The following is a 19,182-nucleotide window of genomic DNA, read 5'->3' as shown; positions in this document are numbered from 1 at the left end:
GTAGTTAACATTATTCAGTTAGTAATGAAGTCTGACTGTTGATGATTCCTGCTGACATGAAGGGAACAAACACATGTCATCATGTCTGAGGTTTTGACTTGAAACAAGAAATACTTCAGATAGTTAACCTTTTGAAAACCGACCTACTTTTTAGGTTTCAGCTCGAAATAACATATCCAAACTAAAAAAGGTGTATCTCAGCAACCACAAAGGCTATTTGAATAATGTTGGTGTTATAATAAAGGCAACCCATGTGTGCTTTTGTTCAAATGTGTACATATTAGTATATTTGTTACTGGTTAAGAGTAACTAAAGATGAAAGATAGCAAAAGTTGAATTTTCATGTTCGCCAAGAAACAAAAAGCACTTTCAGGATGATTATCTCTTGGAAGGATGCAGAGCAAAGGTCAAAAACCAGAGAGATCATATCAATATATGGGAAGAGTCTCTCTGAAAAGTTTGACTTTGAAAAAGTAAAGCAGAACAAAGTTAGAGAGGTTTTAGTACAGATTAATTAGGCGAAATGGGCATTTGGGCACCATCTGTGCAATTTGAATTTTCTCATGTGGAAAACCATATATTTCACTTGTATATTACTTATGGTGTGTTCAATACGGCAGTATTTGTTGATTAGAAGAAGAAAAATGTTTTTTTTTCTCAAAAAAAGCCAAAGATAAGCAACATTTGTGACTGTAAAGCGCTAAATCGGTTCCTGTTGCTGTGTTCTTTGGCTCATATCTCGGTGATGCTTTGGTGCAGAAGGATTTTCTAAAGATGTTTAGAATCTGTGTTAAATCCTCTTGCTCTTTGCTATCTTTCTGATAGCACCGAGCTACGGGTTGCTAGTTCCAAAAACGTGCTGAGTGGGCTGACTCCTGACAAAATGATGATTATGATATTTTAATAATTCTTTCAGTTGGTGTTTGAGTTGTGTGGAAATGGCTTACTGATTCTTGTAGCCCAAGTTCTCTTGTTTAATTTGATGTATAACATCAATATGTTTGCTCATGTTTATTGTAATGTTTTACACAGTCTAACTATAATGTGTAAATCGGCCACCAATTGGGGGCCATGGTTTTCAAAAGGTTAAAACAATAAAAGCCTCACAATCGTCATCTTTACTGTAATACATTTAACTGTAACTCAGAAAGTTGAGTGGAAGAAGTTCAGATGTTTTATCTTCAGTACTGAAACCTGTCTGTTGTCATGCTCACTGAGCTCAGAGAGGGAAGTGAAACCTTTAAGATCAGTTTCATCCGGTCTGAGGAAGACCAACAGAACTAGAAGCCTCCTCTGCTGCACCCTCATATGAACCTCATGAATCTCTGTCTCTCTGCAGTGGGCCGAGTCGGCCCCACCCTGACGGTGCTGCCCCCCTCCAGTGAGGAGCTGCAGCAGGGGAAGGCCACGCTCATGTGCCTGGCCAACAAGGGCTTCCCCTCAGACTGGAGTCTGGCCTGGAAGGTGGACGGCAGCAGCAGCAGCAGCAGCAGCTGGGAGGAGAGCAGGAGCCCCGGGGTGCTGGAGAAGGACGGCCACTACAGCTGGAGCAGCACCCTGAGGCTCCCTGCAGACCAGTGGAGGAAGGTGGGCTCTGTGACCTGTGAGGCCACCCAGGGCTCCCAGACTCCGCTCTCAGAGACACTGAGGAGAGACCAGTGTTCCCAGTCCTGAGCTGCCTCACTGGGACTCTGCTACTGGTTTCAGTCTCACTCTGTAACTGTCTCTCTGGTTCTCTTTCTCTCTTGACATGTTTCAACATTATCGTCTTCCTCCTTGTGTTGATGGTTTCAACATTTAAAAACAATAAAGTTGTTATCATGTGTATTATAAAACTCTTTTGTCTTTTGACTTCCTTTCTTTGATATTTATTACATATTAAGAACATTAGTCAGATCAATGCACAAAATGTCCAATTATGTCTTGATTACTTTTAAATGTTTTTTAAGACTGGATATTAGTTTGTTGGCGTTCCAGTTTAAACTTAACTTTGGTAACAATACACATGGTGTCAACGGTGCATCACAAAGCTCTCTTTAGTACTAATCTTTAACCTTTAAAAAGATCCATGTTATGTTCATGTGTTTCCACAGAATTGTGAACATATGGACTTATGATCTAAACAACCAGACTTTTAAAGAATAGATATGAAAAGCAGGGTATCATCTGCAAATTGTGACATAACACACATTTATTTTGAGTTTGTACACATGATGATGTTTAAATGAAACTTTACCAAAATAAAATAAAAGAGAGATGAGCACAGTCTCTGTCTCCTTCTGTCTGTCCTCATTGTTCATTGCTTGTAGTAAAACTGTCAAGTGGAGATCCCAGAAGAGCTGCCCTGAGTGTCAGGAACACATCCTGGACTATAAGAGCAGGTCAAGGAACACAGAGTGTATACAAAATGAGTATAACCTAAGAGTTGATTTTGCATTTGATTATTGTGATTAAGACTTTCCTCTTTAATAGTGCTTATAGTTAGGGCTGAATCAGGTTTGCCCTGGTCCAGCCCCTTGATATGCTGCTATAGGCTTATAGGCTGCTGGGGGACGTTTTAGGATACACTGAGCACCTACCTCCTCTTCTCTCTCCTCTTATGGATGAATTTACATCTTTCCATTGCGCATTACTCATAGAGTCCATTGGACCTGGCTGTGTCTGAAGCTGGTCCTGGATCCTGGGTCCTGACTCCTTGCCCTTGCTTCCTGCATCCAGCCCCCCGCCTGGACCTGGCCTCCTTCCCAATGGCCCTGCCTCCTTCTCTGTGCCTCCTGCCTCAAGGGCCTGGCCTCATTGGTCCGGCCTCTTTCGCGATTTTTGGGAGTTTCTCCTAAACCGATGTGAGGTCCTGGGACAGGGATGTCGTATGTGTACAGATTGTAAAGCCCTCTGAGGAAAATTTGGAATTTTTGATTTGGGTGGGCTATATAAAATAAACTGAATTGAATAATAGTGTGAAGAAAAGATCTCCGTGGAGCGATACGCTCGTTTCCCTCCCCGATTCGAAGGGTAAGGACTCCACCTACTGGTCAAAGAAAGGTACTAATTACAACCATTTGCACACTGCGTGACGTGTGCGCACACTAATTGAAGGCTCCTTAGCAACCGCTTGACCCAATGGACACGGGTGTATTTTTTGTGAAGAACATGTATCGGAACACATTGAAAATGACCACACACTGTACACACACACACACACACACACCCTATACATATTTATACATGACACACAGGATGTTTGGGTCCAGTGAACATCCCCTGTACCTTTACTCTGTCCTCATGTCCGGGCACGCTTATGGTGTGATTGTGTGTGTGTGTGTGTGTGTGTGTGTATGTGTGTGTATGTGTGTGTGTGTGTATCGGTTGTGTTTTCACGCCCCTGTCAATCCTGCACAAGGTTGCAACGTTGTTGATCAATTCAAGTACCGTCACCTGTCTGCTCTCCCTCTCCTGCACGTCGCAGGAAGCAGTCTTTATTAGTTCACACTCGATCCCGGCTTGGTTGTGGGACACAATAAATAAAGCTTTGCCCGCGTGGTTCCTTATCACAACTGATCGAGATGGCCAACAGATGCTCCGCTCAGAGGGCCTCGCAGTTGATTTTGTGAGAGAGAGAAGCTTTTGATGATGATGATGATGATGATGATGATTTAGAGGAAGAGGTTTTAGAATGTGAGGATCACATGATTTCATATCAGTCATGAGACAATTTACCTACAATTATGATGTGATTTTTCAGAATAATAAGAATACAGGTAAGAATAAACTTTATAAACACATGCTCACTCTTCCACGTAGGAATGTTTGGTTCTAAGATTACACAAATATAACAAGCAAATACATGATGTATTAAATACGTCTGTATCAAGAACCTAGATTAAAGACACATGCAAATATAACTAAATGTATGGTTTAAATACACGGTAAGTTAAGCTTGTATGGAGGAGCATGTGAGGAAGTGAAATGTTTTAGATATTGCACCTTTAAAAAGGGAAGAAATGAAATAAAGAATTAATAAAACATTTGTTTTCAACAATAGATATTGGAATACATAAAAAATACAGTAAATATTATTTTTTAAATATTTTAATTATCTGTGATAACCAGCATAAAATTCACAACTAGAAAAAAATCGTTAATAATGTTATTATTTTATTAAAGTGTGGAAAAGTAAACTTTAACCGTGCATTGGGCTAGCATCTCAGTGATCCTGCAATATATTGGTATATATAATATATTTGATTACCTTCATAAAGTTTGTTCCTCCTCATTCACACAAAACTTTATTGTTAAATTCCGGTTTACAGACGTATATTAATGAATATATATATATAAATATATATATATATATATATATATATATATATATATATATATATATATAAAAAGATGTTTGTGCAAAAGAACATGTGAATCATCTACAGTAGAATTATTTGTTACATGTGATGTAAAAATAAATAATAAAATAATAATAATAATAATTAGCATGGCATGACTTTGAAGAAGTAGATATATTTCCAGACACAAAATCTAGTTCCGGTCAAAATTTGAAGCTTTAACAAAACATATTAAAAAGACTTCGACCCGTTTCTTCAGGTCCTCTTTGGCGGCGCTTCATTTTTAAAACCTGCTTGCAGGACGACGGGGTTCTCGTAGTTGTGATCTTCAAGAGAGGCGTTCGCTTTCGGCTGTCGAGGCTTGTTGGGATAAATAAATAAATAAAAGAATTTAAAAATGTAAAAAAAACAGGAACGCACATAGAATTATATTAAACTTAAAAACGCTTTTCACTCTCAATGAAAAATAATTACAACAACTAAAACATGTCTGATCTCACAGACCATGAAAACCTCATCAACTACACACACCGCCAACCAATCACAGCACGTATTGCCTTCCTCGGGGCCTTCAAAAGGAAAGTGGGGCAACAAAACCAACATTTTGTTTACAAGAAAACAAATGTGTCTATTATTCAGAATATGACAATATTACGAATTTGACACGGGTCATTTTCCGTTTGGATCTTGGGAATTTTGTCTTTTTCCCCCAAATGGAGCATTTTTCCAATTAAAGCATGTGGGATATGGTATATATTTTTCAAAAAAATTTAGGGAGCATTCTTTTGACATGTATTGGGAAAATGCGTATCAATGTGTAATTTTTGTATGTGCAGTCAGCTGTGCGTCTTATAAAAATCTACCAGCCTTGTCTTCTCAAAATGACGTTCCCATGCAACTAAACTGTGAAGTGATTTAAGATTTTGAGGGGAAGATAATCAAAATGTGTTTCTGATGACAGTCGGCATGGGGCGGTGGATGGGAAGAGGCTTTTAAAAGCTTAAATAACGTAACAAACGTCGTCATTTTGCGCTAATCTATGATTTTTAGTAAACCTAACCAATTAGCTTTGTTGCGATTTTGTATTTGTTTCAATTTACAACATTTACAAAACTGTTTAAAACGGCAACCACAATACCAAAGAAATACGTTTAACTCGAAAAGGTAATGGAGAATGCACTTTAGCTGTAAGGTGACGTAACGTTGTGGTTCCAACATGTCTGAACATGAATAATAATAATAATACTTCCTGCTTCTTTTACACCTGACCTTATACGTGCAAAGCGGAACACTGTTCATTAGACATCTCGTCTTGGTGTTGTCTGATTTGAACACAATGTGAGTGAATACAATAATAATGTGTATGTAATGTTTACCTGGAGTCGGTCATAGTCAGAGGGGACGCTGCAGGTTCTCAGACCGCTGTAGGTGTGTTCCCCCTTCAGCTCAATCTGCTGGGGGAAGGAAACAAGGAAGCCATTGTATTGACCCCGTCTTCCTTCACATTGGTGAGGATGAACACGTTTGTTGAACTTGACTCTGACTTGAGGACAAGTTGAAGAAAAGGTGCTTTTTAATAAATATAAATAATGCACGTGTTGGATGTTTATCTTGTGAATGTTGTCAGTAAATCAGGAAGTTGGAACAATATTAGAACATCTTCTTTTGTTGCATGCGTGTCAAGAAAACGACAAATATTGTGAACATTTTCCACATGTTTTTTCACACGTTCTTTCTTATCAGGAAAACAGTTTATTTAAAGTATTGTGCACACACAAAAACGCCCAAATCACAGTACATTTGTTCCCATACTCTTAACTACTAAAAATCAATTAAGACCAAGATTGTGTATTAATAGAGTGAGTCCTCACTCTTTTGAAAAAAATGACGTATCACAGTGAGCGGAGAGGAAGAAGGATGTCAGCGAGACGAGACGGTGACTAGCAGAGGATGTCAAAAACGGCGTATCAGATCTTATCTATATAGTAAGTGCTGAGTGTGTGTGTGTGTGTGTGTGTGTGTGTGTGTGTGTGTGTGTATTCACTTTCTCTGTTTTGAGGTGAGGAATTTCCACTTACCTTCAGCCTCCTGGAAATACTTTAGACGGCAAGAAAAAACAAACAGAGAAAGAATCTGAGCCAAAATTACAAGGAAATATTTATGTTTATGTAATATTTCTTGCCAGAGCTTTTGTGATGTGAGGTTTCCAACAACCGGCAGTGCATGTGTTCAAACTTAACCACAAAATCCTGCTATAATATTACACTAACAAATAAATTAAAATTAAAATGGTTATACCTCCAGCACAATAGGAGGGAAATGAGAAGGTCCAAAAGGCGTGATTGCAATACAACATATGACCCTCTTACCTTTGATACTTGTACACATCCACCACGACTGTCGTGATGTAGAGGACCAACAACACTCCACACATGATGGAGGGAAGTGCCACCACACCCTCGATGCCGCCTGAAACAGCAGAATTAAAAACGCTCTTGAGAATGTAACGAGCAACCTTCATTGTTGTTGTTGTTGTTTTTTTTCAACCCTGTGATGTCAGATTAAAGATATCTCCAATATCTTCAAGAGGTATTTGGCAATAAAGCACGCTTACGTCAGCGATCTCCCCCTTAATTTAGAAGTCTTTATCTTTTTCCAGTGAAGAACATTTTGCAATAAGTGCATTTGGTTCTTTTCTGTCCGTCACTCATGTTTACTAACTCAAAACACACACAATATTTGCTTTACTGTGTAGCTCTACATCACTTTACCTCACCTCACTTAATCCTGAGGCTTTACTCCACTTCCCTTCACTTCACTTTACTTTCTTCTTAAGATTCATCCATCAGTTTCTGACTCAAAAGTCACGACTTGCAGTAAACAATCGCGACGAAGCAAAACGGTGTCTGTTCTGTTAAAGTCGCCGACTGTGCGTTTTACCTGCAGTGGCGTCGACCTCCAGAGTCACATGTCTGGACCAATAGGAGAGCTTCTGGGCTCCAGCTTCACACAGGTAAACCTCGCTGTCCTCCTGACTCACCTGCAGGACCAGCTTCTCACCCTCGCCCTTCTTCGTCAGCTGTTACGAGGACAGGGGACACGTGTTTGAGCTAAAAGCTTGAAGCCAGAATACAAATCCATCCTGATTTTCCTTTTTTTTTCTTTGTAAGCTTAAACTTTAAAACTGTCCTCAATCTACTGTGTGTTTGTGTCTCCAGCTGTGCTCTGGATAGCTATGGTTCATGTCCAGGTAAAGTAGTCAGCTGATACAAGCCTTACTTAGCGTAGTAGTCCTAATTACTAACATAAACATAACCCGCTGTATTCTCTCAAAACCCCAAAACAACGGGTCTGCAATGTTCTCGGTAGCTTCCTGTGTCCTTCATCTCCTCCCAGGTGGAATAATCGTGGACTGGGCTCAGAAAAGAAAGCCGATTCAAAGTAGTACCGTCTCCTCCCAGCTCATATCACCCTCCTGATAACCTTCTTCACAGTCTGCTTGTCTTTCAATGAATGGACTGAATCAATGGGAGTAATGTGACTCCGCTACACACTGAAGGCCTTGTTGTGCAATCATTCTGTCAGTGGTCTCTGGTGTGAAAGGGTAGCAGCGGGTCACTCGAGCCCGGTGACGGGTGCAACTGTTTCATCCCGTTGTCGAGGCCTTGGTGGGACTAAAGTGTCTAAAACCTTCAATGACATTCGGCCTGAAGAGGGGTTGGAAAGTCTTGGCTAGTTCACAAGCTTTCAAACCTCTATTTTTTATTGTATTTCTCCCTCGTGTGCAGCTCTTACTTTGTATCAGAATTCTGAATAGACTCGTTCATTATGTGGCAAAAAGGAAGGCGCAGGAGGCGATCCACTATTGCTCCTTCATGTGCCTTCACTTCCCCTCACGTCTTGGCTAGGAAAGGAGACGTGACGAGTCCCTCTGAAGGTGTAGACCAAAGAGAGCTTCTATCTGACCTCCGTACGTCACGGTCCGGCACATTTTCTCCAGCAAGTCCTCTGCACTGCCAAAAGTCTGTCAAGAAGTACACTATCCACTCCTGTTGGAGTATCCTCTGCTCAAACCTGCAGTTCAGTAAAGATGTGCGTCTTCATCAGGAGCTGGAGGAGTATTGACGAACCATTTGTTGGCTTTGGTCTCCGATTAGAGAAGAAAATATAATTACATTAGGCCTTGTCTCGTTTGAATGGGTGTTTCTTTTTCAAAATGTGCTGTATTTACATCCAGCTAAGGTTTAAAATGCTACTAAAGGAGCGCTTTGGTAGCAGCAAATCTATAAAATCCTACTTAATCTATCAATAGTTTGCTAGTCGAAAGGCGTAGGACTAGTAATGGTAGTCGTATAAAGAGCGAGCACCCAGGAGACTGAGGTTTGTGTAAAGTTTTTCCTATTTTTATTAAATATTTTGTTTTCTATGGATTAGGGTCGAGTGCAAATAGCATTGCTAGCTTCTGACACCTGGGTTCTAATAGCATCTTTTTTTTAAATACAGGTCTAATCCTCAATCTTTTCATATTTTTTACTCCTCCGTCTCCGCAGACTGGCAGTGTCGCGTACTAACCCCCAGGTCTTGGACATTGGGGTGACACCCCAAGACTAGAAAACCCCCCAATGGAAACACCCCCAATGGACACACCCCCAATGGAAACACCCCCAATGGAAACACCACGACATCCCCAATGGAAACACCCCCAATGAAAACACCCCCAATGGAAACACCCCCAAGGGAAACACCCCCAACGGCTTCAGTCCGTCAGGGGACGATATCTTTGACTTCTGACCAGAGATAGAAAACAACCGGGTGGGGGGAGGGTGGGGGTGTCTCTGTGTCTTCCTATGAATTAACAAGGCATCACTGTGTATTTAAGGCGAGGCGGCAGTAAGTCCACAAGGGAAGAAGTGCAGAGTCGTGAGATAACGTGTGGCCTCCTCACCTTGTTGCTGCACTCTTCACGTGGACGATTCCTCCGTCCTTTATTGGGGTGAAACAGCACCGCCCGCACACCAAAGCAATAACATCCTCGTCGTTAAGGATCTGTTGTTACGCCGCAAACATCCTCACAATCTCACGTCACCCTTTTTGCTTCCATCCTTCAGTAGTTCTGGGGTCATACTCTGTGTTTTGTGTGTGTATTTATAGAGTTGTAATTATTTTTTTATGGATAAAGAGTCGATGTACAGGCCGTATCGACCGGCCTTAAGGACAATCGGCCCCACGACGTCTTCAAGTGGACGGAGGTCACGTGAGGGTTCGGCCTGGCGCCACCTTGGATGTCAGCTGAAGATTGTTTCATGTCCTTAAACATGTGGAAAATCAAGCTAGTCGTTGTATTTATGAGAACCCTTTTCTGTAGCGGCGGCTCCTTCGGGACATTGTTGTTACAGGAAGTTACACTGCAGTGTTAACGGCCCTCGAAAGGAGTTCAAGGTCATCAGATTCCGTTGTGGCCATTTCATGTACATTAGAATCTACCGGCTTTATAAAGAATTAAACATATATTCATGACTAAAATAAAATGTATGTATTCATTTTGTGTCAGTGTGAGGGTCAAAGTTTAATTTACAGTCTTAACATAATATTCAGTCACCTTTTCATTATTATTGAGGTAAAGAGTGAACTTTAGAGCACATCTTTTCAGAGGACACGCCCACAAGTTGGCTTTAGATGATGCCTCATTTGCATATTTAAACCTAACATTTCATACAACCTGTAATACCTAAAAACAATTCTCTTAATGTAAGTTATAAACTGGCGAAGTTTCATGGCGATATCATTTTTGTAAATCTATTTACTTACGTAGTGTCTTCAAAATGTATGAATCTTATCTTAAAAGGCTGTTTCCTCTAAATTGAATTACATTTTTTTAAACTGGCTATCCAACATTCAGATCTGTTCTTAAAAATTAGCGCGCATATATATATATATATATATATATATATATATAGGAAGAAATGTTTACCCAATTTCTAATTTTGTTAATGTATTATTTGTAAAGCATTTTTCACACGACACCTTTTTAAAGTCTTACATACACATTTACATACAAAGGAAATTACGATGGATTAAAATTTCTCACACAAACAACTTTAAATACAATAAAACTAAGAAAAAAAAGTGGCATCAATACAAGGTAAAAAATAATAATCTTAAGAGTTGCATATTGAATATTTGTATACTTCTTGTACGTTGAAAGCTGTATGTGTTGATGACAGAAGGCAGCGGTTATGACCACATGGGGAGAGACGGTAACTCGCCACTAAACACTGCTAAACACCATTCAGAGCCTCGTCAACTATAAAATGAATTTAAATATTCATACTAAAAGTGACTCGTGGTTGCTTTGACTTGTGAGAAGGTTATTTGGAATTATTGACAAATGTTTGTTTTTGATTTGTTTATTGTACACGATCCATGTGATTCCTCAATGTAATGTCTCCCTGGGTATAATATGACAATGTGGTCCTAAAAGGGGAACAACCAGGCGGCAACCTCGGGCTCTGAAAAGGGGGAAGCCAGTGAGGAAGCTTTAAACCTGCATTCTTTCAAATCACCACCCTCTGGTTCCATAACTCAGGTTGTATAGAAGTCTATGAGAAAATGATGGTCGACTTCTCGTTTACAGTCTGTGGTAACATCACCTAGATAAAGAATGACGTAATGTCCATGACTGATAAGAATCAATACATCAATCAATATGAGCCACTCTCTCTCAAAGACAGAAACCAGAGACATTATGAAACTTGTGGCGTCGTCAAATATTAAGTGTGGAGCTGATCAATAGTGTCATCTGTAACTTCTGTATTGATGCGTTGCCTCTGGAAAAGTGTTTATTCTTCATGGCATCACAAATAGGAGTTTTACACTCTAGTTGTTGCATTTGTGAGACTTGTTCCATGTTGACTAACATTTTTGGATATTTTAAGCTATAAAAATGAAAATGTATTTTAAAAATGGGCGTAGTTTCCCTTTAAAACATGAGGGTGCAGTTCGTTTTTACCAGCAGCAGGGGGCAGACCTGCGCCGTCCAATGAAGAATGTATTGTACTTGGGATTTTGTATGTATGTTATTCTACATAATGTGTTGTAATATCTGGACCTTGAGCCTAAAGTAAAATTATTATTTATAATATTATATATTTTTTATATATATAATAATATATAATATTATTTCTATTTTATTATATATATATATTATTATATGCAGCGCTTTGTTGTACAACAAGACAATGCCACATTCACATGGACCCCCCTCCCCCGCCCAAGTGTGTGTGTGTGCGTGCGTGTGTGTGTGTCTGTGTATGTGTGTGTCTGTGTTTGTGTGTCCGTGTGTGTGTGTGTGTGTGTTTGTCTGTGTCTGTGTGTGTGTGTTTTTGTCTTTGTGTGTGTGTGTGTGTGTGTCTGTCTGTCTGTGTGTGTGTGTGTGTGTTTGTCTGTGTGTGTGTGTGTGTTTGTCTGTGTGTGTGTGTGTCTGTGTGTGTGTGTGTGTGTGTGTGTGTGTCTGTGTGTGTGTGTTTGTCTGTGTGTGTGTGTGTGTATGTGTGTCTGTGTGTGTGTGTGTGTTTGTGTGTGTGTGTTTGTGTGTGTTTGTGTCTGTGTGTGTTTGTCTGTGTGTGTGTGTGTGTGTGTGTGTGTTTGTCTGTGTGTGTGTGTGTTTGTCTGTGTGTGTGTGTGTGTGTGTTTGTCTGTGTGTGTGTGTGTGTGTCTGTGTGTGTGTGTGTGTGTGTCTGTGTGTGTGTGTTTGTCTGTGTGTGTGTGTGTGTATGTGTGTCTGTGTGTGTGTGTGTGTGTTTGTGTGTGTGTGTTTGTGTGTGTTTGTGTCTGTGTGTGTGTGTTTGTCTGTGTGTGTGTGTGTGTATGTGTGTCTGTGTGTGTGTGTGTGTTTGTGTGTGTGTGTGTGTGTTTGTGTGTGTTTGTGTCTGTGTGTGTGTGTGTGTGTGTGTGTGTGTGTGTGTGTGTGTCTTCAGTCTCTTCAGCAGCTTCCAGCTGCAGCAGTCACTTCAGTTTCTGTTCAGTCTGACTGAGGGAGGTTTTTGTACGACTCTTTTTCACTGTGTGAACACACGCTGACTGTTGATGTAATGAAAACTCTGACAGTAGTAAACTGCTGCATCTTCAGCCTGGACTCCACTGATGGTCAGAGTGAAGTCAGACTTTGATCCACTGCCTGTAAAACGAGCTGGAATCCCTGATTGTCGACTGTTAGCATCGTAAATGATCAGTTTAGGAGTTCCTCCATCTCTCTGTTGGTACCAGGCTAAACTGATAGAGACAAAAACATCCTGACTGGTCCGACAGGAGAGGGAGACGGAGCCTCCCACAGCAGAGCTCACTGCTCCAGGCTGAGTCACTGTGACCTGTCCTCTGGACTCTGAGGACACAGAGACAAAGACATAAAGCAGCGTCACGGTTTAGTCGCCTTCACTTCAGAGGGACGGATGTTCAGAGAGGAGAGGAGTTTGATTCTCTGGACTTTACCTGTGAAGCAGCAGCAGAGGAGAGTCCAGATGAGGACGGAGATCAGAGTCATGTTTTTGATGAGGAGGATTTCTGTGTCTTCTGTGGTGATGAAGGACAGCTGTCAGTCATCCAGGGTTCAACTCTCAGGACTATAAACTCTCCCAGAGCACTGGAGCATGGTGCTGCTGATGCAAAGTGGCTCTCTATGGAAATGCTCTGACGGACTCCAACAGGGACTTGATTACTGTGATGATGCTGATGATCAATGGATCAATCACTTCATCAGAGCATTGATCAGGAATGTGTCGGTGCTCGTTTGAGTCTTTAGTTTGAGTTTGATGGACACATTTTACTCTAGATTGTTTTGTAAAATCCCTCTAATTCACTACAACGCAAATCTACATCACTGTGGGTCAAAATTAAACAACATCTTTTTATTTAACATCTAAAAGTATGAAATAAACTAGAGTTTATGATAAATATTTACATGTGGAAGGAATTCATGTTTTACTTTAGGAATATCTTGATCAATCAATCAATTAGTTTTACTGAAAGACAAGTTAATATTGCTCTTAGATGTCTAACATGTAATAAATAAAAGGTTAAATCATATGTATGATTACTGAATCAGTGTTGAACACGTTGACCAGTTATTCCATGAAGTGTGTAAAGTGTGGATGAGTTTGGTGAGTGTGTTTGTGTCAGAGTCAGAGAGCCGTGTCTCTACATGAGAGGTTTTTGTACGGCGGCTCAATGACTTTGTATCACTGTGGTACACGTTCGGTGGAGGAACCAGACTGGATGTTAACTGTAAGTACATCTGAGTCCCTTAAAAACCTTCATTATACATTAAACATGTATTTTATTTGAACGTTATAGCTGGAGAGCTTACAATGATATTTTTGTCTGATATTTTAAATGTTTTCTATTTGTAACAATTCTTGAAGTCTTCAGCTTCGATAACTCGGTTAAAATCCACTTCAATGAATAATCTTGTTGAACAAAAACATTTTATTACATGTTCATACATTATTCTATTTTCATTTGAACTACTCTACTATTATTTCTAAAGAAGAAAATATTTTTTTTTATGTTAAAGTTTTGAAATTACAGCTAAAGATTGACTCCTTCAGAGTTACATGTGAATGTTATGACCCAGACTGATGGTTTTAAACACGTTTTATGAGTTTTAAAAAGTATTTCAGTAGTTAACATTATTCAGATGAATGAGTCAGTAATGAAGTCTGACTGTTGATGATTCCTGCTGACATGAAGGGAACAAACACATGTCATCATGTCTGAGGTTTTGTCTTGAAACAAGAAATACTTCAGATAGTTAACCTTTTGAAAACCGACCTACTTTTTAGGTTTTCTGCTCGAAATAACATATCCAAACTAAAAAAGGTGTATCTCAGCAACCACAAAGGCTATTTGAATAATGTTGGTGTTATAATAAAGGCAACCCATGTGTGCTTTTGTTCAAATGTGTACATATTAGTATATTTGTTACTGGTTAAGAGTAACTAAAGATGAAAGATAGCAAAAGTTGAATTTTCATGTTCGCCAAGAAACAAAAAGCACTTTCAGGATGATTATCTCTTGGAAGGATGCAGAGCAAAGGTCAAAAACCAGAGAGATCATATCAATATATGGGAAGAGTCTCTCTGAAAAGTTTGACTTTGAAAAAGTAAAGCAGAACAAAGTTAGAGAGGTTTTAGTACAGATTAATTAGGCGAAATGGGCATTTGGGCACCATCTGTGCAATTTGAATTTTCTCATGTGGAAAACCATATATTTCACTTGTATATTACTTATGGTGTGTTCAATACAGCAGTATTTGTTGATTAGAAGAAGAAAAATGTTTTTTTTTTTCAAAAAAAAGCCAAAGATAAGGAACATTTGTGAGTGTAAAGCGCTAAATCGGTTCATGTTGCTGTGTTCTTTGGCTCATATCTCGGTGATGCTTTGGTGCAGAAGGATTTTCTAAAGATGTTTAGAATCTGTGTTAAATCCTCTTGCTCTTTGCTATCTTTCTGATAGCACCGAGCTACGGGTTGCTAGTTCCAAAAACGTGCTGAGTGGGCTGACTCCTGACAAAATGATGATTATGATATTTTAATAATTCTTTCAGTTGGTGTTTGAGTTGTGTGGAAATGGCTTACTGATTATTGTAGCCCAAGTTCTCTTGTTTAATTTGACGTAAAACGTCAATATGTTTGTTCATGTTTATTGTAATGTTTTACACAGTCTAACTATAATGTGTAAATCGGCCCCCAATTAGGGGCCATGGTCTTTAAAAGGTTAAAACAATAAAAGCCTCACAATCGTCATCTTTACTGTAATACATTTAACTGTAACTCAGAAAGTTGAGTGGAAGAAGTTCAGATGTTTTATCTTCAGTACTGAAACCTGTCTGTTGTCATGCTCACTGAGCTCAGAGAGGGAAGTGAAACCTTTAAGATCAGTTTCATCCGGTCTGAGGAAGACCAACAGAACTAGAAGCCTCCTCTGCTGCACCCTCATATGAACCTCATGAATCTCTGTCTCTCTGCAGTGGGCCGAGTCGCCCCCACCCTGACGGTGCTGCCCCCCTCCAGTGAGGAGCTGCAGCAGGGGAAGGCCACGCTCATGTGCCTGGCCAACAAGGGCTTCCCCTCAGACTGGAGTCTGGCCTGGAAGGTGGACGGCAGCAGCAGCAGCAGCAGCAGCTGGGAGGAGAGCAGGAGCCCCGGGGTGCTGGAGAAGGACGGCCACTACAGCTGGAGCAGCACCCTGAGGCTCCCTGCAGACCAGTGGAGGAAGGTGGGCTCTGTGACCTGTGAGGCCACCCAGGGCTCCCAGACTCCGCTCTCAGAGACACTGAGGAGAGACCAGTGTTCCCAGTCCTGAGCTGCCTCACTGGGACTCTGCTACTGGTTTCAGTCTCACTCTGTAACTGTCTCTCTGGTTCTCTTTCTCTCTTGACATGTTTCAACATTATCGTCTTCCTCCTTGTGTTGATGGTTTCAACATTTAAAAACAATAAAGTTGTTATCATGTGTATTATAAAACTCTTTTGTCTTTTGACTTCCTTTCTTTGATATTTATTACATATTAAGAACATTAGTCAGATCAATGCACAAAATGTCCAATTATGTCTTGATTACTTTTAAATGTTTTTTAAGACTGGATATTAGTTTGTTGGCGTTGCAGTTTAAACTTAACTTTGGTAACAATACACATGGTGTCAACGGTGCATCACAAAGCTCTCTTTAGTACTAATCTTTAACCTTTAAAAAGATCCATGTTATGTTCATGTGTTTACACAGAATTGTGAACACATGGACTTATGATCTAAACAACCAGACTTTTAAAGAATAGATATGAAAAGCAGGGTATCATCTGCAAATTGTGACATAACACACATTTATTTAGTGTTTTTAACATGATGATGTTTAAATGAGACTGTAAAACTTAAAATAAAGGTTTTCTAAAATAAAACCAAAGAGAAATGAGCACAGTCTCTGTCTCCTCCTGTCTGTCCTCTTTGTTCATTGCTTGTAGTAAAACTGTCAAGATGAGATCCCAGAAGAGCTGCCATGAGTTAAAGGCATACATCCTGGACTATAAGAGCAGGCCAGGGAACACAGAGTGTATACATAATGAGTATAACCTAAGAGTTGATTTTGTTTTGTGAATTGTGATTAAGACTTTCCTCTTTAATAGTGCTTATAGTTAGGGCTGAATCAGGTTTGCCTTGGTCCAGCCCCTTGATATGCTGCTATAGGCTTATAGGCTGCTGGGGACGTTTTAGGATACACTGAGCACCTACCTCCTCTTCTCTCTCCTCTTATGGATGAATTTACATCTTTCCATTGCGCATTACTCATAGAGTCCATTGGACCTGGCTGTGTCTGAAGCTGGTCCTGGGTCCTGGGTCCTGACTCCTTGCCCTTGCTTCCTGCATCCAGCCCCCCGCCTGGACCTGGCCTCCTTCCCAATGGCCCTGCCTCCTTCTCTGTGCCTCCTGCCTCAAGGGCCTGGCCTCATTGGTCCGGCCTCTTTTGCGATGTCTCATGCCTGGTCGGCAGGAGGCATTTTTGGGAGTTTCTCCTGATCTGATGTGAGGTCCTGGGACAGGGATGTCATATGTGTACAGATTGTAAAGCCCTCTGAGGAAAATTTGTAATTTTTGATTTTGGTGGGCTATGCAAAGTAAACTGAATTGAATGAGTGTGAAGAAAAGATCTCTGTGGAGCATACGCTTTCCCCTCCCCATTCGAAGGGTAAGGCTTCCACCTACTGGTCAAAGAAAGGTACGTATTTGTACAGATTGTAAAGCCCTCTGAGGCAAATTTGCAATTTGTGATATTGGGCTATACAAAATTTACTGAATTGAATTGAATTGAATTACTAATTACAACCCATTTGCACACTGCATGATGTCCTCATGTCTGGGCATGCTTATGGTGTGTGTGTGTGTGTGTGTGTGTGTGTGTCAGTTATGTTTTCACGCCCCTGTCAATCCCGCACAAGGTTGCAACGTTGTTGATCAATTCAAGTACCGTCACCTGTCTGCTCTCCCTCTCCTACACGTCTTAGCCTCTGTGTTGCAGGAAGCAGTCTTTATTAGCTCACACTCGATCCCGATGATTTAGAGGAAGAGGTTTTAGAATGTGAGGATCACATTTGTGAAAACTCAGATTATGACAGTGACTTTCAAGAAGAGGATGCCATTGAGCCATCAGCCTGTTCCAAAATGAAGACGAGCCCCAGGACCAGAACAAACAAGTCTGTCTGTCATCCAGCAAGTGAAGAAATACGGATGTCAAAAAGAAAATGGTGAAATTCAATGGTCTTCTCGCCTGTGATGTGATGCCACTTCCTCTAATGCTTGAAACGTACAAGTCTCCAAAGGGAAGCCCGATGGAGGAGCCACTCAGAAAGAAAGAAAACAAATCAAGGAACCAAGGAGAGTTGTCCTGGACGTGACTCAGGGACTCGGTAGACACAACTTCACGTTTGTTTTTTACCTCGCAAAAACGGGGACAGGAGCTCCTAAAGAGGAAGCTGACCGAGGTGTGAACGATACCACGAGCAACTCCCACCATGCATTGGACTATTTAGATGTTCCTAACGTAGTGTTGAGAGATCGTAGACAGGAATGAAAGCATAAAAATATCCATTATAACCTTTTTTATCTTTTTCATTAAACATATAATCTGTTTCTCAGTGTGTTTCTGTCCAACTATATATATATATATACATATATACATATACACACACATATATATTATTAAAGCTATATACTGTGTACAATATATTTCTTTAATTTTTAAACTGCCCCTTACTCACAATCTGTGATGCACCACACAAGTAACTTGACATGCCACAGCCGTCACCTGGGGGATAAATGGCCCAGGTGACAACCGGCCCAATGGATTAACAGCTTTCTGTTAACGGTCAATGTGGGAGGAAACCCTTTGGAAACCCACCTATCACAGGGAGACACGCCTCCACACACGCTGCTTTATAACCCGGGTCTAACCCGGGTCTAACACATGTGTGTTAAGTGTAAGTGCTAACCACTACACCACTGTGATAGCCAGACTTATAGTATATTATATTTATTTATTTACTAGAACACAGAATATAAGAGAGAGAGAGAGAGACTATATATATAGAGAGAGAGAGGTAACTCGCCACTAAACCTGCATTCTTTCAAATCACCACCCTCTGGTTCCATAACTCAGGTTGTATAGAAGTCTATGAGAAAATGATGGTCGACTTCTCGTTTACAGTCTGTGGTAACATCACCTAGATAAAGAATGACGTAATGTCCATGACTGATAAGAATCAATACATCAATCAATATGAGCCACTCTCTCTCAAAGACAGAAACCAGAGACATTATGAAACTTGTGGCGTCGTCAAATATTAAGTGTGGAGCTGATCAATAGTGTCATCTGTAACTTCTTTATTGATGCGTTGCCTCTGGAAAAGTGTTTATTCTTCATGGCATCACAAATAGGAGTTTTACACTCTAGTTGTTGCATTTGTGACACTTGTTCCCTGTTGACTAACATTTTTGGATATTTTAAGCTATAAAAATGAAAATGTATTTTAAAAATGGGCGTAGTTTCCCTTTAAAACACGAGGGTGCAGTTCGTTTTTACCAGCAGCAGGGGGCAGACCTGCGCCGTCCAACGAAATGAAGCCCACAGACGGTCCAGTTAAGATGACTGCTGCATAGAGACACATCTTCATCTCTGGACTCAGTTATTCTGACTCTCCAGACGAGGACATTGACACCTCTAAATGGACACACACACACACACACACAGACACACACACACACACACACACACACACACACATGTCCCGACAAGCTTAC

At 40.4% G+C, this 19,182-nt stretch overlaps 3 gene segments (V, D, J or C); 2 read left to right on the top strand and 1 right to left on the bottom strand.

Annotated features, from left to right (window-relative positions):
- The window catches only part of LOC117738821, a 2,338-nt gene extending 527 nt beyond the window's left edge, over positions 1 to 1,811 (top strand). The window contains 1 exon segment of the C gene segment in view: positions 1,340 to 1,811. Within this exon segment, the coding sequence occupies positions 1,414 to 1,674 (261 nt within the window).
- Positions 1,812 to 12,382: 10,571 nt separating this feature from the next.
- On the bottom strand, positions 12,383 to 12,962 carry LOC117738812. The segment is given in 2 exon segments: positions 12,383 to 12,720; positions 12,828 to 12,962. Coding segments are annotated over 2 exon segments (375 nt in total).
- A 526-nt stretch (positions 12,963 to 13,488) lies between these two features.
- On the top strand, positions 13,489 to 15,835 carry LOC117738819. The segment is given in 2 exon segments: positions 13,489 to 13,619; positions 15,364 to 15,835. A coding segment is annotated over 1 exon segment (261 nt).
- The last annotated feature ends 3,347 nt before the right edge of the window (positions 15,836 to 19,182 follow it).

Source organism: Cyclopterus lumpus, chromosome 11, assembly GCF_009769545.1.
Source record: "Cyclopterus lumpus isolate fCycLum1 chromosome 11, fCycLum1.pri, whole genome shotgun sequence".
Lineage (NCBI taxonomy): Eukaryota > Metazoa > Chordata > Actinopteri > Perciformes > Cyclopteridae > Cyclopterus > Cyclopterus lumpus.
Note: the sequence above shows the minus strand (reverse complement) of the source record. Positions and strands in the feature narration are given on the sequence as shown.